Raw genomic sequence first — 22,055 nt, 5'->3', positions numbered from 1 at the left:
ATGCCAAACAGGTCAAAGGGTAGAGGGGAGACTAAGAGTGGTCCTCCAGTCCTCCAGGTTCAGGGATTCAGCTCAGGGCTAACAACCCTGACTGGTCAAACAAAATTGTTACAGATACAGCAATGAAGAATCCTTCCACATCTGAATGCCATGGTATTCTTACACAAGTTTGACGGTATTCCTGAGTCTCCACCCAGGACTTGTAGTGAAAACCAAGAAGAAGTTACCGACACAATAAAGGAAGCCTTGAGCACTATCAGAGTTGGAGGACTTTCATTGCTGCCCTAAATGCTAGCGGCATAATAGTCAGTGAGTAAAGTAAGTAATTATGTAAAGTTTCTATGAGCAATGTATCCACGATAAAGACCACATGGATACAGCAGATACAGAACTTCTGTAATTGCTGAAAACCCATTGTAATATCTTGAATTCTACCATTGGCATTAAATTAGATGATTGAGGTGAGGAGGATGCCTGGCAACCTTACGGTTACTTAGGCAGACTGAGCGAGTTGCAACTTCCAAGTCTCACCTTTTCCTATTGGATTGATAACATCTTTCCTTAACAAAAGAAAATCTGCAGATACTGGAAATCCAAGCAACACACACAGAATGCTGGAGGAACTCAGCAGGCCAGGCAGCAGCTATGGTTAAAGAGTGCAGTCGATGTTTTGGGCCGGGTCCCTTCATCAGGACTGGAAATGAGGATGAGGAGTCAGAGTGGGGGGAGGGGAGGAAGAACCTCAACGTGATAGGTGGAACCGGGGGTGAGGGGAAGTAAAGCGGGGGAAGTTGATTGGTGAATGAGATACAGGGCTGGAAAAGGGGGAGTCTGATAGGAGAGGACAGGAAGCCATGGAAGAAAGGGGGAAGGAGCACCAAAGGGAGGTGATGGGCAGGTAAGGGGATAAGATGAGAGAGAGAAAAGGGAAGGGGGAATGATGGAGGGAGGCATTACTGGAAATTCCAGAAATCGATGTTCATGCCATCAGGTTGGAGGCTACCCAGGCGGAATATCAGGTGGTCTCCTCCAACCTGAGTGTGGCCTCATCACAGCAGTAGAGGAGGCCCTGGACAGGCATGTTGGAATGGAATGGCAAGTAGGATTAAAATGGGTGGCCACTGGGAAATCCCACTTTTCCTGGCGGACGAAGCATAGGTGCTTAGTGAAGCGGTCTCCCAATCTGCGTCGGGTCTCACAGGTACACAGGAGGCCACAGCGGGAGCACCGGATACAGTAGATGACCCCAGCAGGCTCACAGGTGAAGCGTTGCCTCACTTGGAGCCATGAATCGTAGTGAGGGAGGAGGTGTAGGGGCAGGGGTAGCACTTATTCCACTTGCAAGGATAAGTGCCAGGAGGGAGATCAGTGGGGAGGGACAAATGGAGAAAGAAGTTGCATAGGGAGTGATCCCTGCAGAAGGCAGAAAGTGGGGGCGGGGGAGGGAAAGATGTGGTTAGTGGTGGGATCCTGCTGGAGATGGTGGAAGTGACAGATTACAGAATTATGTGCTGGATGTGGAAGTTGGTGGGGTGGTAGGCAAGGGCAAGAAGAACCCTATCCCTGGTGGGGTGTTGGGAGGATGAGTGAGGGCAGATATGCGTGAAATAGAAAAGATGTGTTTGAGGGCAGCATTGATAGTGGAGGAAGGGAAGCCCCTTTCTTTGAAGAACGAGGACATATCCTTCATTCAGAAATAAAAAACCTCATCCTGAGAGCAGATGCAGCAGAGACAAATGAATTGACAGAAGGGGATAGCTCCTTACAAGTAACAGGGTGTGAAGAGTATAGACCAGGTAGCTGTGAAAGTCAGTGGGTTTATAATAGATATCAGTTTAATGTCTATTATAAACTCATGGACTCTCACAGCTCTGATGTCTGTTAAGACTGAACCAGGTGGGATAAAACTGAGTTGAGGTATGCAAATACAAGTTCAGTGGGGGCAGGAACAAGCAGATATATTGGGTCTACCTGGACAGGCAGGTGTGTGAATCTAGGGTAGGGGGTAGAAACGGGAGGTGCGGGATGCGGGAAGTATGAACATCTTTTTTTGTTGTTTCTGTGCTGACTTCTGAACTCTTGGCTCTGTATCCCCAACACCATCCTCTGGCAAGGCCAACAACACCCTCCGGCAATGGCAACGCCAACGCCAACAACACTGATGAACACTTTCCAGTTACACTGCCCTATAAACCTTTTATCTGAAGCAGTAGCTCTGTTTCTTTTTCTGCAGATGCTGCCTGACAAGTGATTGTTTCCAGCATTCTATTTTTAGTTTGTGTGACCAATATGATTGCAATCCATGTTGCTGGAGTCTTCCCAAACGCATTGAAATCAATGTCACTGAAGGGTTTCCAACAGTGTTGGGAATGGGCTTGCTGCAGGCTTTCGGCAGGAAAAGCAGCATCTTTACTGGAGAGCTTCCAACTGTGTAGGGAGAATCATCACAGGAGAGAATCCAACTGTGTTGTAAGCAGTGTGCTGGAGTGTTTCCAACAGCATTGGGAATAGTGGGGAAACATCTTACACACACCCAATCACTATCGCATGTTTGAGTTTTACAAGCTCCACCAAGTTCCTCTTTCTTTTCTGTGACTTTCCTGCAATATAGCTCCCAAGTAACTGAGCAGCCCAAGTTCTTGTAGGGAGATACTACCCATGACCAGAATTACATTTCCTTCCTGAAGGCTCTGATCAAGTTGGAGTCATAGAGTTGGACAGAAAGGAAAAGGTCATGCTGACCATCATGGTGACTTATTCTAATCACATTTGTCGAAGTAATTCCATATGATTTGCTCTGTCCAGACGCCTCTTAAATATTGTAACTCTACTTGCTTCCACCAGCTCCTCAGGCAACCCATTGCAGATACCAATAATCCTCTGGGTGAATGACTTACTCCTCAGGTTTCCTTTACACCTCCTCCCCTCTTACCTTAAAACTATGCCTTCTAAGTTTTAGGCTTCACTTCCACGGGACACAGACCCTATCTGATCCTCTCATGGCCTCATGTACCTCCATCGTATCACCTCTAGGTCTTCCTCACTGCAGGGAAAGCAGAATCTGCCTATCCAGTTCTATCTTTGTAACTCAAGACCTCCAGTCCAGTCAACATCCTGTAAAATTTTTTCTGCACTCTCTGTAGATAATTACATCTTCCTAGTAGTGTGGTAGTCGACGTATTGTACAAGTCCCATTTCGTATACCCGTCACCTTGCCTGATGAAATTAGTGTGCCTTGTGCTTTCTTCACCACCCTGTCTACCAGTGGCACCACTTTCACTCACTTGCACCTCAGTGTCTCTCCCCAAATCCTTGCCTTTCAAGCACACAGCATGTCCTTCCCGGGCTTAACTTCCCAACTGCCCAAAATGTGTGACTTCACACTTGCCTAATTTAAACTCCAGACAGCTTCTGGCATTTCATTATGTAAATAAAATTCTCAAGCTACCCGGGCACAAGTAAGGCCATTAGGCATAGGAGCAGAATTAGGTTATTTGGCCAGTTGAATATCCTCCACCATTTGATCACAGCTGATTCATTTCCCTTTCAATCCCATTCTCCTGCCTTTTCCTGTAACCTTTCATGCCAAGTCTTATCAAGAACCTATCAACCTCTGCCTTAAATAAACCCAATGGCCTGGCCTCAGTCACATGTGACAAAGAACTCCACAGATTCACCACCCTCTGGCTAAAGACATTTCTCCTCATCTCCATTCTAAATAGATGTCCTTCTATTCTGAGGCTGTGCCCTCTTGTCCTAGACTCCCCCACTATAGGAAACATCCTCTCCATATCCACTCTATCCAGACCTTTCAACATTCAATAGGTTTCTATGAGATTTCCCCTCATTCTTCAAAATTCCAGTGACTATGGGCCCAGAGCCATCAAACATTCCTTATAAGATAAGTCTTTCATTCTCAGAATCATTTCTGTGAACTTCTTTTGGACCCTCTCCAATGTCAGCACATCCTTTCTTCCATAAGGAGCTCACAACTGCTCATAGATATTCCAAGTGAGGCCTCACCCATGCCTTATAAAGTCTCAGCATTTCATCCTTGCTTTTATATTTTAGTCCTCTCGAAATTAATGGTAACATTGCACTTGTCTTCCTCAACACTGACTCAACCTGCAAGTTAACTATTTTCCAATCTGTTTAAGTCCTTCTGCAACCTCCTTGGAGTTCCTCCACACTACCTGCCCTTCCATGTATCTTCGAATCATTCGCAAACTTGACCACAGAGCCATGACTTCCGCCATCCAAATACTTGGCATAAAACATAAAAATAAGCATTCCCAACACCAATCCCTGCAGAGCACCACTAGTCACTGGCATCCATCCAGAAAAGGCTCCGTTTATTTTCACACTTTGCCACTGCCAGTCAGACAATGCTCAATCCATTCAAGTATCTTTCTGTAAGGCAATGGGTTCTTATCTTGCTAAGCAGCCTCAAGTGCGGCACCTTGTCAAAGGCGTTCTGAAAATCCAAGTACACAACATCCACCAATTCTCCTTCGTCTATCCTGCTTCTTATTTGCTCGAAGGATTTGAACAGGTGTCAGGCAAAATTTTCCTTTAAGGTATCCCTGCTGACTTGGGTCCATTTTATCATGTGCCTCGAAGTACCCTGAAACCTCATCCTTACCAAATGACTCCAGCATCTTCCCAACCACTGAGGTCAGGCTAACAGGCCTATAATTTCCTTTCTCCTGACTCCCTCCCTTCTTGAAGAGTGGAGTGACATCTGCAATTTTCCAGACCTCGGGAACCATTCCGGAATCCAGTGATTCTTAAAAGAGCATTACTAATGCCTCCACCATCTCTTCTGCCACCTTTTTCAGAACTCTGTGGTGTACACCATTTGGTCCAGGTGACCTGTCTATTTCAGCTTCCCAAGCACCTTCTCCCTAGTAATAGCAACTGTACTCACTTCTGCTGCCAACTCTCTCGAACTTCTGTCATAATGCTAGTGTCTTTCACAGTGAAGTCTGATGCAGAATAATTATTCAGCTTGTCCGCTATTTCCTTGTCCCCATAACTACCCCTCCAGTGTCATTTCCAGTGGTCTGATATCTACTTTTGTCTCTCTTTTACCCTTTATATATCTGAAAATGCTTTTAGTATCTTCTTTGATATTATTGGCTAGCTTACCTTCATCTTTTGTCTCTAAGGCTTTTTAGCTGCCTTCCATTGGTTTTTAAAAGCTTCCCAATCTTCTAACTTCCCATTAATTTTTGCTCTATTGTATGCTCTCTCTTTTGCTTTTATGTTGGCTTTGACTTCCCTTGTCAGCCACAGTTGCATCATCCTGCCCTTAGAATACTACTTCTTATTCGGGATGTATTTATCCTGCGCCTTCTAAATAGCTCCTAGAAACTCCAGCCGTTGTTGTTCTGCCGTCATTCCTGCTAGTGTCCTCTTCCAATCCACTTTGGCCAGCTCCTCTCTCGTGCCTCTGTAATTTCCTTTACTCCACTGCAATACTGATAAATTTGATTTTAGTGCTCCCTCTCAAATTGCAGAGTGAATTCTATCATATTATGACCACTGTCTCCTAAGAGTTCCTTTACCTTAAGCTCACTAATCAAATCCGGTTTATTACACAGCACCCAATCCAAAACTGCCCTTCCCCTAGTGGGCTCAACTAGAGGCTGCTCAAAAAAGCTATCTCATAGGCATTCTATAAATTCTTTCTCTTGGGATTCAAGTCAGCGCCAACCTTATTTTCCTAATTTACTTCCATGTTGAAATCCTCCGTGACTATCATAACATCACCCTTTTGACATGCATTTTCTGTCTCCTGTTGTGATTTGTGGTCCACATCCTGGCTTTGTCTGTTCAAAGGTCTGTATATTACTCCCATCAGGGTCTTTTTACCGTTACAGTTCCTTTTTACCTTTCATGTTCAAATGACAGTTACCTATAACCCACGTTGTTATTTGATGTTACCTGGCTGACAGATGGAACAGCATTCCTCAGCTGGTTTGTATTGGTCTAAACATGTGAGGACTCGACAGATGATCTCCTTGCACTGGACAGTCCCATCCTTCAGAGAAATAAAGAATTTAGACAAAACCATTATTTGCGTTTGAATCCCCACATCACTCGGACTCAATTTAGCAGCATGCAAGGAATATCCACCTGCAAAACTGGGTGGCAATTGTTGGGGGGCAAAAATTGTGGACAGCAGGCCGAGATGGGCCAGTTAGAGATGGCCTGGGGCCAGGGAGGAAGGGCAGTCTAGTTTGGTGAGTGAAGGTAGTGGTGAGATGGAAGATCCGAATGAGGTCTGGGGTGAACTGGGCTATCCCACAACATGGAGGTGGAGTTGGGACCATCCGTACCAGGCAGTGGGGTTGTGATTGGGGCTAGCTGTTGAGTGTTTTTTTTTATGGTGGGCAGGGGGAGGGGGAGGGTGAGGCCAAGGGTGGGTAGCTCTTTCCTGTGCAGTTGGGAGAGGGGCAAGGTCATTCAGAACAGATGGGGTTGTGTTGGACTAGGTTATTCTGGGCACGTGATTTAAACATCAGAATCCAGGTCCCAAGTTGCATGTTGCCGTTTAATGCACGAATCAGTGGTGTTGATTATTTTTTTAATAGTCTTCTAGTGCTCTGATGGCTACTGTATGTGTTTAACACTTGGAAACCACCAGCTCCCCATCCCCAATGGTGACCCTTACTCCTCTCCCCCGAGCAACTTCATTACTCTTTTTTAAAATGAAACAAGATTCTGGGCAAATCAGAGACTGAAATTTCAAACATCTGAACCTGGCCTTGCAAACTTCTCAAAACTGTCCCGAAATCATCAAACCCTGAAATACAAACCATTAGTTTTCAAGGGTCCCCATCAAGTGGGATGGGTGCTCCAGAACAAGGCAGACCAAGCCGGAACTGGGTTCCTACATCTCTCACCCATCCAGATGTTCCTTCAGTCCACACTGAGAGTATTGTCATAGATCATAGGATGCTCCTACCTCACACGAGCATTGTGTACACTTTTCAGATTTCCAGCTCTCTCCATGAGCTCTTCCATTGGCACAGCCTACCATACAAGACAAAATAGACTTGTGTTACAGAGCTTTGGGCAAAAAGTATCAAAGACACATTGAATATTTTTGTTTGACAAAGGGGTGTATTTTTTTCAGAAGTGAGGCCTAGGTGGTTGCAATGCATATCAGCCCTGGTAGAACAGGTAGAAGGGGCCTTGGTCTATTACTGTGTTTCAGACACAGCTGACAGCCTCAATACGAATGTCAAACTCTGAACAAGTCAATCACTGGGAATTGCTAACTATTTAGCATTACTCTTCTACACAGAACACCTTATTTCTTTATCAGTTACACAACAGTTATATAAGCACTTTTTACAGTTAATTAGTCAAAACTGATGCTGTTAAAAAAGAAAACATTATGACAGGTGACCTCTCACATCTTCTCTCTCCTTCCCCCCACACCACCCTTTTTTAGCTCCATCTTTTTTATACCATCTGAATGGTCCCTCCTAACCCTCAGGGACATGACACTCTTGTCTCCATAGAACAACTGGCTCTTTACTAGCCACACAACTACAGCCCTCCAGCCTCCAATTCAATCACAAACTTGCCCAGTGATGAACCAAACTCCAAACCCCAGCCTGGTGTGCAGCTGGGTACAGAACAACTGCCCATCTCTGAGCAGAGGGGCCAGCATTTGACAGTTCTGGGTCAGTGAAATATGGGTACAAGAACTGTTCCCAGAGAGGGAGGGGGGTGTCAGGGCTACACAGTGGGCATCTAAGAAGTGGGAGAAAATCAAATTAGTGTTCATGGGACATTCTCTAAGAGATTCAGGAGCGTGCATCAAAATCTTTGAGACAGAACCCAGTCTCCAGCCACCTTTCTCCATGTCACTAGATCAAGGTCTCACTGAAGTAAGAAGATCAGGATCTGGAATAACAGGTTTCTTGTGGACAGTCCCACCAGTGACAGAAGTGAACACCAAGTACTCAGATTCACTGAGGTTGATGTAGCTGACCTGAATGAGATATGACAGGCTGTCAAAGATGGCTAGCTCAACGAGCAGGGGGGTGGGCACAACTTCTGGAGGGGCAAACTGGAAAAAGAATGCCACCTTTTTTGAGTGAGGTACTCCATTAAGCACGAGACAGTCCTTATCTCAGCAACTTCCTCACAGAGCAAATAAGATTCAAGACCCAAAGGCTCAGTCCAACAAAGAACGAACACACTTTGACCCTCAGCTCAGGTAGCTCAACCTAGAAGCTACTGAAGGAATAACAATACTTTGCCAGCCTTGGGGAAAAAAAAGTCTGTCTCCTGGAGAGAAACAAATTGATCCTCTGACCAACTTTAACTCTAGAGTTGGGGGAAAGAACCAATCAATCCTTTAGGAAGGAGGGATGGATAAGCACAGACCTCATGGATACCGGCACAGTCTATGCACTTGCATTTATAAGATTGTATCACTGTCAAAGTGAAGTTCAGGAACATCAATCATACCTTGACATCTACTAAACAGTTGGACTGTTGATAAACTAATCCATTCTGTTACCTCCATGAACATGATCCTAAACCTCCTCAACTATGACTGCCCTTGACATGAGTTCCCTTAACTCCAGCCTAAAGTAGACATAATCCATCCTTACTGCCACTTCTGATCAACAAAAATCAAAAACGCCATATGTCTGCCGAAAAACGAGGCCTTGGGAGCAGTTGACATCCCTGGAGTTATGAAACTCGGCAGTGAGGAAATTAACTAACAAATTCCCAGTCAACCTGGGAAGAGGAGGATGTTCTAGAGAAGCTGTAATTGTGATCATCGTCAAGAAAGGAGAAAATTTTGATAGATTTAACTGCAGGGGATGAGGTCTCTGTGCTGCTGTCACAGGGAAAGTCATCTGCATGATTCTCTCAGTAGATGAAGAGCAGTTCTCTAAGCTGCATTGCAGATTCTGTTTAACTAGAGCTACACTGGACATGATCTTCATTGCATGTCATATCCAAGAGTACCTCACAGCCTTCAACTCCATCAAATATGATGGACTGTGGAGCGCTTTCACTGGAATCTGCAGAGACCTGTTGCCATTTTAAATTTGCTTCATGCGACCAAATTCAGCAAAGTCTTCAAAACCAGCAACTCCAACTCTCGTTGCACTGGCAAGAGAAAATCTGCAGATACTGGAAATCATAGCAATACAGACAAAATGCTGGGGCAACTCAGCAGGTCAGGCAGCGTCAACGGACAAGAGTAAATAGTCGATGTTTCGGGCTGAAGCCCTTCATCAAGACCATTGTCAGTGTAATTTGAAAAAAAACTGTTAGACAGATCAGTGAAAACTCCCCACTGCTCACCTTGGGCGCACTCCGGACAGCAAGATCCTGGTTTCTGCACAACGTCCTTACAGCTCAGAGTCTGACACTGCACAGGCGCACAGGAAATATCTCCGTTCTTCAAAAGAAGATCATGCATCTCATCAGCCACTGGCATCACTGCAGACCTAACTATCCAAATTGCCTATTACGTTTTCATCACCCCCACCCGACTGCTGAAGGTGCTGACTCTCTCTGTCCTCCTCTGAAGGTGCTGAATATCTCCCCACCCCCACTGAAGACTTAGGCTTTCCTGCTCCTTTCATTCAAGTTTCCTCTCCCCTGAATGTACTGACTCTCTTCTCTCCCTGTGCGCCCCCCCAGAAAGTGCTGACTCTCTCCCTTCCCTTTCCCTGAAAATACAGACTTTCCCTTCCCTCCTCCTTGAGGGTTTTGACTCTCCTCCTCTCCCCCGAATGATTTGACTCTTCCTCTGCCTGCCCCTTAAGGTCTGACACACCCTCGCCTTCCCCTGAAGGCAGTGACTCTCCCTCCCTCTTGCCTGAAGTTGCTGACTCTCTCCCCTTCCCCTGACAGTGCCTGCTCTCTCAGTTATTCACTCACCAGACACACACAGGACATGCAAGTGTCGATGACGACCGATTCTCCATTCTGAAAAGTCTGGCCGTTGTAGTTGCAACCTTTAACAGGGAGAAGACAATTGGCAAATTTTTGCACATTCAAGATCCCAGCACAGATATAGGTGAAAATTAATGTCCTTTCTTCTGGCCAGTGTGCTGCTTTTGTTAGGATTAAAATACCAAATTAAAACCTTGCTCCATTCTATCATTTTACAGACAACTCGTAGCCTCTTCCTAAAATCAATCCAATACACTGTCCTCCAAATTCAATACTCCCATCTCTTTATTCCAAACCCTTGTTCTATTAGTTATTCCAATCGATCCTCACTTCCTCTATAAAACTCCCAACATGTGACAACTTCTAATTCTCTTTTCTCAATATGCATAATTATATCCTTCCTCCAATTTAATCTTTCTAGCCTTAACCGCTTGTTAACACCTTTCCAATTTACTTTTTGAGGTAATCTCTCCATAATCATCACAAACCTCCGAGTTAATCATTCAGTTCCTCCCCATTCCTTTAGTTACTCCCCCTCTTGCTGTTCCTCTTCCTCCATTCTCCTCCCCTCCAACCCCATTTGCTGTACTGTACCTTTTTGCTTCTTTGCTATGTCATTTCCTTTCCTTCCCTCCTCCTCCCACTTCCCAAGAACCTTCCCAAATTCTCTGTAACACTGAAACCTCCTGGTCATCAGTTCCCAACCACTATTCCCCCCAACACTCTCACGAGGTCTATTACTGTTTTTCTGTGTGGATTTGGGTGGAGATCCTCTGGTTTGATGGCAGAGAGACAGGCAGCAGGGTGCAGTAGAGAAAAGGAAGAGAGTGAGGAGCAGGGGTTCCCAACATGGGGTCCACGGATTCCTCAGTTAATGGTAAGGCTCTATGGCATAAAAAAGGTTGGGAATTCCTGGTCTAGAGGCAAACATAGCAGAATATAGACAAAGATCCATAAAAGTTCTAGTTCCACACACAAAATGCTGGAGGAACTCAGCAAGCCGGGCAGCATATATGGGGAAAAAAAATACAGTTGATATTTCGGGCTGAGTTCCTTCAGCTGGACCCTTCCTGCTGAAGGGTCTCGGCCCGAAAAGTCAGCTGTTACTTCTTCCCCGTAGATGCTGCCTGGCCTGCTGAGTTCCTCCAGCATTTTGTGTGCGTTGCTTGGATTTCCAGTATCTGCAGATTTTCTCTTGTTTGTGTAAGTTCTAGTTCCTTCTATTTCCAGTCAGGGGGTAGAGTGGTGTAGGAGTGAGGTTTACAGAGACAGTTTCCAGAGGAAAAGAGAAACTGGATTATTTTAGATCTCGCCATTCTTGCCCTTGCTGCTTTTAGCTTTTGATACCCCCCTGAATGTTTAAGCCGTTTTGATTATACTGAGTTAGCTTCAGGGAGCATTGGATGGGAAACAGGCTATACCATCACAAGAAGAACAGCATTGACTCAGGTCCTGGGCTGGGTGTTGGCAGTTCCCAGGGTCTGGACAGGGCAGCTTCGAACAAGACACAGCACCACCCTGGCACATGCACAGCTGGCATCCAGACTGCCAGCTCGAACCATCCACGTGACCCATACCCATGTCATCTATGCAACCTAGGATGAAGAAAATTAGAGTTGTAAAGAGAATGAGAAAAGATGCAGTGCTGCGAGCTGTCAGCTAAATAATGGGGGAGGCACATTCTGAGAGCAAGGGATTGCCAGATGGAGAGAGGAATTAAAATGCACTCATGGACTGGTGTATGCAGCATTTAGCGAAAGCTGAAAATGATGATTAAAGTCATTGGCAGGATGTACACAGTACTTATCAACAGATCCAAGCATGAGTAATTTCAACCATCAGATATGAACACCAGAGCACAAGAACCAGCTCAAGTATTTCACAGAGTAATTTCCTATGCATCCACTCCCTCATGTGCCATTGCTGCAGTCCGGGTTCAGTAATTACCTTATTGCAACACTGTTTGGAGTTGGGATTATCAGCGAATGAGACCATTCGGGTTGGACATGTTGCTAAGGGATTGATATTACCCCTCTGCTTCCCATTTGCAGAGTGACCCCTCCCCAGTTTATTTGTAGAGCGACACCCCTGTCTATTTGCTGAGTGCCCCCCTCATCTATTGAACAACAAAACCCCCATCTATTCGCTGATTGACACCCGTCTATTCGCCAAGCAACCTTTCCCATCTACTCACAGAGCGACCCCCCCGTCTATTCGCTGAGTGACACCCCCATCTACTCGCAGAGTGACACCCCATCTATTCTCTGAGCGACCCCCCCGTCTATTTGCTGAGTGATACCCCCTTGTCTATTCGGTGAGTGACACCCCATCTATTCGCTGAGTAACCTCCCCTTGTCTATTCGCAGAGCGCACCCCACTTTGATTAGCAGAGTGACACCCTTAATTGCAGAGTGAATACCCACCCCCATCTATTCACAGGGAGAATCCCCCTCCACCTATTCACGCAGTGTTCCCCCCCCACCGTCTTTTCACAGAGTGAACTCCCCTGTCTATTCAGAGAGTGACACCCCCAGTCTATTCAGAGAGAGATGCCCCATCTATTCAGAGTGACACTCCCATCTATTCACAAAGAGACTGCCCCGTCTATTCACCGACCACCTTCCTGTATCTACTTGTGGACACCCCCCCACCCCCCCCGCCTCACTTCACCCCAGTCCAGCTGCAGTTCCTCAGCCCACCTCAGTCGAGCCCTATCATTTCCTCACAGCAAAAACAGATACTCGCACCTCCAGTGTCTTGGGTTCGTGTCCTGACCCCAGGGCAGTGTGGAGTCTGCACATTCTCCCTGTGCCTACTATGGGTTTCCACTGCTGTACCCCGGTTTCCTATCACACCCCAAGAGGGGCTGGTTAATAGGCTACTGCAAACACTTCTCACACATAGACAGGTGAATCAGGAGGTGTTACTGGGTGAGAAAGAAAGAGTGAGAGAGAGAAAGAGAGAGAGAAAGATATATCTATATAAATCAGTGGGATTGCTCTAGGAGCCAGCATTATCTTGGATGGCTCCTGGAGCTGCCATAAATAAATGTGGAAGAACAGCCTGTTCCCTTCCAGTAACTCAAACCAAATGTTTATCTTCCCTCCCCAAAACCTATGGCAAATCCCCCTTCTAACACTCAGTCACGAACTGGCCCCCAACCCAGCCACCGCACAGATCTGACTGATTGAGCAGGAAATGCTGGCGACCAACCCTGACACATGACGTGGCGGCCCGTCGTTCGGTCGTACCACTCGCTGAAGCAGGCTCCGCAGCGATGGACGCGGCACTCTGCGTTCGGGAACCCCAGGCACTCGGTGTGCTGGCACAGGTCGGGGCAGCTGATCGGCTGGGTGCCTATTGGGCAGCCCGAATACCAGTGCAGCTCAAAGCAAAACCTACAAGGCAAGAGGAAAACAGGAAGGGCAATGTCGGCAAAACATGGAATGGCTCACAGAAATTGGAGGGTCAAGGGATTAAACGTAGTCATAGTCAAAGAGCATACAGCACAGAATCAGGCCCGTCAGCCCATCTAGTCTCTGCTGAACTGCCTAGTCCCATCGACCTGGACCTGGGCCATAACCTTCCATACACCTCCTTAAACTTCTCTTAATTGTTGAAATCAAGCCCGTATTCACCACTTCCGCTGGCAGTTTGTTCCGCACGCTGAGTGAAGAGGTTCCTCCTTGAGTTCTCCTTAAATATTTCAGTAGGAAGCTGAAGCACGATGCTGAAAAAATTATAAAGGGCAAAAGGGTGGGGTAGTAAAAAAACTGAGGGGGGTGTAGGTTTAACATGAGAGGGGTGAAATTTAAATAATGGGCAAGGTTGTCCACATAGGGAGTAGTGGGTATATGGAATAAAATACCAAACAAGTGGTAGGGGCAAACACAATTGCAGCATTTTCAAACCATTCAGACAGATACTTGGATAGGAAAGGAACAGAGGGACACTGGAATTAGTGTAGATAGGCATCGTGGTTAGTCAGCTCCATCATGGGGGCTAGCCTTCATAGTAGCCAAGACATCTCCAAAGAGCGGTACCTTAGAAAAGTGGCTTTGATCATCAAGGACCCCCATCATCCAGGACATGCCCTCTTCTCATTGTTATTGTCAGGAAGGAGGTACAGAAGCCTGAAGACACACACTCAGCAATTCAGGAACAACTTCTTCCCCGCTGCCATCTGATTTCTGAATGGACATTGAACCCATGAACACTACCTCACTACTTTTTTATTTCTGTTTTTCCAAAGGTTCAAAGATTCAAGAAACTTTATTGTCATTCTAACCGTACATCAGCTCTGCAGGGCAGAATGAGACAGTGTTTCCCAGGAGCAGTGCAATCATAACATAACAAACGCAACACTAAATAATAAACATAACAATAAATAGTAAAACACAACAGCCACATGTCAGTTAAATCAGTTATAAGTGTCCAGTGCAAGTTAAAAGTGTCCAAAGCAGAGTCAGGTAGCACTACTTATCTTAACTATTTAATATACACATATATACTTACTGTAATTCAGTTTTTTTTTGTTTATGTATCATGTGTTGCTTTGTACTTCTACTGCAAGGTTAACAAATTTCATGACATATGCCGTTGATTTTAAACCTGATTTTGATTTCGATGGTTGAAGGGACTTTTCTCTACTGGGACAACTTCACGCTTCTCTAGAACTTTAAATATCAAATCCTCACAGCTCAGCCTAAACAATGTGCATTTATAAAGCACTTCTGGAACAGCATTATGACCCGAGGGGCTTCACTGGAGTATTACTGAAACAATGTATGACATGGAAACACATAACAAGGATTTGTCAAAGAAATAACTATTAAGGAACATTTTGTAGGGGAAAAGGTCATTAATAAGGCACATGGTCATTTATAGAAGGGTTTCAAAGCTTGAGTTCTGAACAACAAGGAAATGGCTGCTAAATAGTGGACCAATTACAATTGGGAGATTAGAGATAATCAGTGGGATTGGAAAACATGGATGAGACATTAAAATGGAAGTACTGTTTATCTGAGGGTCACTCTGAGTAGACAAGAATCAGATCGAAGGGCAAAGTGGGAGCTAGTTTGCCCATAGGCACAGCGGCAGTAGGGAAAGTAGAGCATAAAATTATGCATTTTAGGGTGGCTCAGTAGTGTAGTAGTTAGCATAACATTATTATGGTGCCAGGGACCCAGGTTCAATTCCTGCTGCTGCCTGTAAGGACATTGTACCTTCTCCCTGTGACTGTGTGGGATTCCTCTGTCTACTCCCGTTTCCCCCCACGTTACAGACATACAGGTTAATATGTTAATTGGGCTCATAGGGTGTAATTGGGCGGCGTTAGCTCGCTGGCCTGGAAGAGCCTGTTACCGGGCTGCATCTCTAAATAAAAAGAAAAGCAAGCAGTTTTCTGTGTTTTATATACATATATAGGAGCATAAAGACAACATTTCTGTAGACTTTATTTGCACTGTTCATCCAAAATCAATGCAGATGATTGTGAATATTTTTTAGTATCAGTAATTTTCAGTACAAAGCGGCATTCCAGAGCTTTTTGCTTTAGTATGAGAAACACTGCACAAGTCATACTCACCATCATTGTGAGTATCTAGAAGCTTTAAAGATTAAGTTGTTCCCTTTGACCACCAGGCCTCCAAGAGGACCACAGCCTTATTGAGGTTTGGAGGCTTGCGTGCCTCAATGACCCAGAGAGCTGTGTTGACTGGAGTCAGGGCTTTATGCTTTGGCTTTTGGTTGTTTCACCCATGCCAAACAGGTCAAAGGGTAAGATGGTCCACCAATCCTCCAGGTTTGGGGGTTCAACTCAGGGCCAACAACCCTGACTGGTAAAACAAGACCGTTACGGAAAAAGCACTGAAGAATCCTTCTACATCTGAGTGGCCATAGACTGAGAATAAGGACCTTCATTGCTGGTGTAACCACCAGCGGCATAATGGGCTGTAAGTTAGTTTGACCATAAGAGTAAAAACATGTTTTACACTTTTTGATGTTCACTTACAAATAGTTTGTTGTTTTTTCTTAAAAAACCTTTTTCAACAATGTTAAATCAATGGAGAAATAACACTGATTTATGATTAAATCAATCAGATTTATTATCTTTGTCTTATATGATATGAATTTTGTTTTGTAATAGCAGTACAGGGCAAAGCCACACAATTACTATAAATTATTGAAAAAAAAAAGAAGTAGTGAGTCTTGGTCAAGGATCTCAGTCTGAAACGTTGACTGTTTCTTCACTTTCATAGATGCTGCCTGACCTGCCGAGCTCCTCCAACATTTTGTGTGTGTTGCTTTGGATTTCCAGCAACTGTAGAATTTCTCATGTTTAAGAAATAGTGTTCACGGACTGTTCAGAAATCTGATGACGGAGGGGATGACAGGTAACTGATCTTAAACATTCAAAGTTCAAATTAAAAGTAAAGATCAAGGTTTTTGAAAAAAATAATCAAATCAAATGCTGTAGATTTAAAATGTTTTCCAGATGCCCTTTTGAATTATAGGGCTGGCAGCTGACAATATGTAAATAAGTGTGAGGGTCAAGAAAATGTATCTACAATATAATTGCTACTTTGGACCCAATTGTCCCTGGCAGGTAATTACTCCCCAAAGTATACACACTATCTCTGGAATGAAGATGTTCCTTCGGAATGTTCATCGGAATAAATGATATTCCACTATTGTTGGAATAAAGAATGATCAATCTAGCTAGATGCAAGGTGAGGTCATCGACAAAAACACTGTGCCCTTTAGGGTTATCATTACATAAAGAATATTAAATCCAGAGAGCAGGAATACAGATTTCTCCACATAATCCCTGTGATAGGAAATTGTAGTCTTGAGGAGATGTTTCTATTCTCAATGATGCAGCAGAATTCAGAGATTAAATGAAACTAATTCAATAGACCGACACAATGTAAGGAGAACAAAGGTCCATGCTGGTTGGGGAAATATAACAACAGGGATCTCAATCACCTTCATTAACAGTACTGGGAGCACAATCAAACAGTTATATTGACACTTACCTGAGGTCGGGCGTTACAGGAAGCCAAAGGCCATTGTCTTTCACTGAGGAAATGTTGGGGACAAATCCACTGTCAAAAGGATGGCTTGAAGCCCACTTCTGTTCAAAGTGCCGTATGACAGTGATTGTGTCTTGCACATCAGTGACCATCCAGTTCTGAACAAGCCACCAATTCGGGAGAGAGGTTATTGGCGGGCAGATACGTTTAATATTGAGCAGCTGCTCTGTGTTGGCCATGTGGAGCTGCTGCTGGACGAAGAAGTAGAACCTCATGTGATGAGGGCCTCTAAAGAAATAATTGCAGTTGTCTTTGTCATAGCCACTCTTATCAAAACCAAACACATCAAAACCATTCTTATCCAAGCCAAACTTGTTATAGCCATAAGTGTTATAGACACCATCAAAGAGAGACTCAATAACTTCTACCTTAACATAAGGTAAATAGGTCTCATCTTTCCTCATTCCAAACGGTGTGACCAGGGACCGATTGAAACCATACCGATTGTATCCTGAAACATCAAATCCTTCGATGTCAAAACCGTCCCGGTTGAAATGGTCTCTGCCATAACCATTACGATCCCAACCAGTCTGGTCATAGCCTTGGCGATCATAACCCTGACAGTCATACCCATGAATATCATAAGTTTTTTGTGTACTTTGATCAAAGTCTTTCCTGTTATAGCTGTTCTGCTCATGGTGGTGAGAATTGGCCTTTGTGTAGTTGCAAGGAGCACCAAGTGTGACTGGAACGTAAATGGCGCAGAGCTGCTGCTGAGATAACAAGAGGTCATCTGGGGCAATGTCAAACGGCTTCATCTTCACATACCGAAGCCCAGGTGGGTAACGGGGCAGACCACTAGGGCTGTGGTCTTGCCAGTGGCTCCAAAGTTTATCTATAAATGCATAATGAGACAGGAAAATTGGATCGTAGGGGCTGAAGGGAGAGGCCATGTGACCTCCCACCCAGAGGTGGAAGAGCCCTGAGATAGCTTCCATTTGAATGGAGAACTGGGCGAAGTCTTGCTCTGCTAATATCAGCTGAATGTTGATGGCATCTGGTAAAGTGATGGAAAGATTGAAATGCCGACGGAGACAAGGTACCCATTCGGTGTCCTGCTGGAAAGGGTGATAGTGGACACAGTCTGTCTCGGAGTCTCCATTTGCTCCAAAAAAGTTTCCTTGCCATGCTGTAGAGCTTTCCATCGAACCCGCATCAATGGTCCATTCAAAATATGGGATGCTGATGTCACATGATACCTTCTGCAGCTCTCGTTCCACCATTCGAAGGAAGTAACGGTGCCAGGGGAGGAAGGTGAACTGCCCATTGGCTTGTGGTGAGTACTCTGCTTTAATTTTGGCGAACTCCTCCCAGATACCTGTAGAGTGACAGTGAAGTGTTGAGAATTTGCTTTTGTGTCTTTATCTCCTTGCAGCATCTCAAAGCTCCTCACAGCCTAAGTGACATAGAAGGCAGTGCAATATCAGAAGCATATTGCCAGTATGGCCATATTAAGATCCCACAAAGCTACAACCTAATGAATGATTAGGCTCTGTCTGCAGAAGAAGCAGGATCTCCCAGTGGCCACCCATTATAATTTCATTTCCATTCCCATACTGATACGTCAATCCATGGCCTCCTCTACTGTCGTGATGAGGCTACACTCAGGTTGGAGAAACAACACCTTATATTCCGTCTGGGTAGCCTCCAACCTGATGGCATAAATGTCGATTTCTTGAATTTCCAGTAATGCCCCCCCCCCTTCACCATTCCCTATCCCCTTTTCCCTCTCTCACCTTATCTCCTTGCCTGCCCATCGCCTCCCTCTGGTGCTCCTCCCCATTGTTCTTTCTTCCATGGCCTTCTCTCCTCTTCTATTAGATTCCCCCTTCTCCAGCCCTGCATCTCTTTCACCAATCAACTTCCCAGCTCTTTATTTCACCCCTCCCCCCTCAGCTTCACCTATCACCTTGGGTTTCGCCCTCTGCTCCCCCCACCTTTTAAATCTACTCTTCATCTTTTTTTTTCTCCAGTCCTGCTGAAGGGTCTCGGCCTGAAACTTCAACTGTATCCTTTTCCATAGCTGCTGCCTGGCCTGCTGAGCTCCTCCAGCATTCTGTGTGTGTTGCTTGGATTTCCAGCAGATTTTCTGTTGTTTGTGGATGATTGGTTCATTTGATTTTGTCATGGTTAAGTAAAATGAACATAGAACATGGGACAGTACAGCACCATACAGGTCCTGCAGCCCTCAATGTTGCGCTGGCATCTTAACCTACTCCAAGATCAAGCTAGTCCTTCCCTCCTGCATAGTCCTCCATTTTTCTTTTATCCCTCTGCAGGTGAACAGGAGCCAATCTAAATATTCTGCATTTGTGGCAGTGCAGTAACTTCGGTCTTATGACACGACGGCATGGTAGCAAAGTGGTTAGCACAATGCTTTACAGTACAGGTGACCCGGGTTCAATTCTCGCTACTGCCTGTAAGGAGTTTGTACGTTCCCCAGGTGGATTACCTCCAGGTGCTCGGGTTTCCTCCCACAGTCCAAAGGTAGGTTAACTGGTCATTGTAAATTGATCAGGTGAGGGTTAAATTGAGGGATTGCTGGGCCGTGCGCTTGAAGGCCTTCCGCCGTGTGTCTCAATAAATAAATTAATTAATTGATCACCTGATATGGAGGAGGTCGCAATGCAGCACCTACATTCCTAAATACACATGCATATGAGGCTCAGAAGCTCAGAGATCTGGTTGGCTAAATCCGGAACACCCCCCCACCAAGAAACACAATGCTATTACTTTTCATGCACATACAATAGAGCACTTATTTGCATTTTCCAAACACTCTCCGCCAATCCAAGGCACAGAAGGAATGCTAGGGAATACTCTTCTCCCCTTGCCTAGATGAATGCAGCTTCAACAACACTCAGAGGACTTGATGCCATTAAGACGGTGGCAGGCCTTGTTCACCACGAGAGATTGACTCCCTTTGAACATCCCAGCCTCAAAAATAAAAGTCCAGTCTATGTTCCTGCTACAAAGGTTTTGTTGACAGTGCTTTACAAACCTGTGATCTCTATTATCACCTTAAAGGACAGAAAGCAGACATGCAGGATATCCACTGGCTCCACGTCAGCACCAACTTCCCGGCATGGAAGCAGAATTGAGGTTCCTTTCACATCACTTTGGCAGAATCATTGAAATGTCTACGCAGAGTATTAAGGCAGCACCCTCCCCGTACCCTGCTTCAAAGGCAATGCTGCCCCTGCCAGGGATGCCCAATGAACCTGAATAGAAACTGCAGGCAATGCGCAGTAAGGATTGGACTTTACCTTGCTTGTAGTAGATATCCTGTATTGCTGCCTGGTAAGCCATCATCTCCTCGGCCGTCATGTCTCGGATCTCCTTGCGCTGACTAACATGCCGACAGTTGCACTCTGTCACCCCGGTGTAGCTGCACAGGCAGATCTCACAGCCGTACTCAAAGGACTCTCCAAAGCGGTAGGAGCGACCGTGGAAGGTGCAGCCACAGCTCTGGCCGCACTGAATGTCCTCGCACCTCTGGCCAGGCTTGAAGCTGACCACCTCCCTCTTCAGATCACCTCTGTGGATGGCCTGGCAACGAGAGGCTGGCAGATATTCACAGTGGTAGATGTAGGCTGCAGAGAAGCCCAGGTAGTTGAAACCCTCACGGTTAACCCCAACACAGTCAAATTGTGCTCGATTGTAGCCCTCTGCATTGAACCCAGCCGCGTCAAACTCTGCTCTTGCATCGTGCTCCCCTTTCTTGTTGTGGCCGGTGAGGTTGAATCCGGTGTCCCTGTGGAACCCATCTCGGTCGTACCCCTGTTTATCAAACCCATATTTGTCGAACTCTCGTCCATCGCTCAGGCCGCTAAAGACCTGCCCATTCGGACCAAATAGCGCGGGCCCAGAGCGTACTGGGTTAAATGCCACCACCTGCCTTCCACTCCGGTCCACGCTGGATACGTTGTACCCATAGCGATCATAGCCTTCGTGGTCGTAACCAATTGGAATGTTGGGCAACTTTGGCTGGCGGAAGCAGCAAGCTCCCACCTCGCACCTCTTCCTGCACTCCTCGTGTGTTTCAAAGTTGTTGCTGTTGCCACCACAGCCGTTGTAATTAAACTCTTCACACAGGCCGGAGGAGATGCTGTAGAACCAACGTCTCGTGGGAAGAGTGAATCCCCCGCTGCAGTGACCTTCAACACAAGGCAACATACAAACCTGTGGAGCCAATGGGAAAGAATTAAGTAATCGTCTGTCAAACGGTCATGAAGAAATCCCCTGCACTGATGTGCTAAAGTGTCTGGATTGACCAGCCAGTGTTGACCCTCTCCCCATGGAAGAGCGAGGGGAGTCAGGAGCTTAGAGATCAGGCTTTGGAGAGAGTAGTGGGAGAGAAGGGGTCTTGTAGGGTGTCACTAATAAAGATGGAGCACATTGGGAGCGTTTGATGCCTGGAGGGATGAATCTTATTAGAGAACTACATGGCTAGACCTTCATAGGTCTGAGATTCTCAACGAACCAACTATCACTTTGGACTGTGTGTTGACTATTTTCGACAAAGGAGAATAATTTCAGACATTTCCATGGACAATGTCATTACCTGGAGCAAGCTATCTTCACATAGGTGCCCTGTGGATGTCGCTGGGCAACTGCACGTGAATCCTGAAGGTTGTATCCTGGAGTCAGAGGGGAGTGGGTGACAGACTCCCCCATTCTTGCATGGGTTGCTAGAACAGGGATCTAGGAACAAAGCAGAGTGTTCAGAAAGCACGAGGCAGCCGAGAGAAGGGTCAAGGTGATATTGGTAGACAAGGTTGACAAGGTTCCCTGGCCTCTCTGCCTGAAATGGAAGTGAGAATTTGGATTAATGCCTCACCCCACAACCAACCCTCCCATCCCCTTTGACATAGCGGAGCGTCGTCAACCTGCCCTTCAGAGTGGAGGAATTCCTCAACCCTGCACAGGGAGCTTGAACACGGTTTATGGACTCACTTCCCCAGTGAGACTTCGGTTCAGAAAGGGCCACCTGTTGTGCGATGTTTGACAGTTTTAATTGTC

General features: G+C 45.7%; 1 protein-coding gene across 4 annotated transcripts in view; it reads right to left on the bottom strand.

The window, feature by feature from the left end:
• The window catches only part of kcp (kielin cysteine rich BMP regulator), a 133,147-nt gene that overhangs the window by 72,173 nt on the left and 38,919 nt on the right, over positions 1-22,055 (bottom strand). For 3 of the 4 annotated variants that reach the window (XM_072241272.1, XM_072241273.1, XM_072241275.1), the window contains 9 exons: positions 21,598-21,737; positions 20,300-21,215; positions 16,977-18,351; positions 13,153-13,337; positions 11,361-11,534; positions 9,925-10,001; positions 9,343-9,439; positions 6,971-7,038; positions 5,947-6,043 (listed from right to left, as the gene is read on the bottom strand). In XM_072241272.1, coding sequence (XP_072097373.1) covers positions 5,947-6,043; positions 6,971-7,038; positions 9,343-9,439; positions 9,925-10,001; positions 11,361-11,534; positions 13,153-13,337; positions 16,977-18,351; positions 20,300-21,215; positions 21,598-21,737 — 3,129 coding nt within the window. The remainder of the gene's footprint in view (positions 1-5,946; positions 6,044-6,970; positions 7,039-9,342; positions 9,440-9,924; positions 10,002-11,360; positions 11,535-13,152; positions 13,338-16,976; positions 18,352-20,299; positions 21,216-21,597; positions 21,738-22,055) is intronic. The other variant, XM_072241274.1, reaches the window with a different exon arrangement.

This window comes from Mobula birostris, chromosome 23, assembly GCF_030028105.1.
Source record: "Mobula birostris isolate sMobBir1 chromosome 23, sMobBir1.hap1, whole genome shotgun sequence".
Classification (NCBI taxonomy): Eukaryota; Metazoa; Chordata; class Chondrichthyes; order Myliobatiformes; family Myliobatidae; genus Mobula; species Mobula birostris.
The sequence above is the reverse complement of the archived record's forward strand: the minus strand, read 5'-3'. Positions and strand labels throughout refer to the sequence as shown.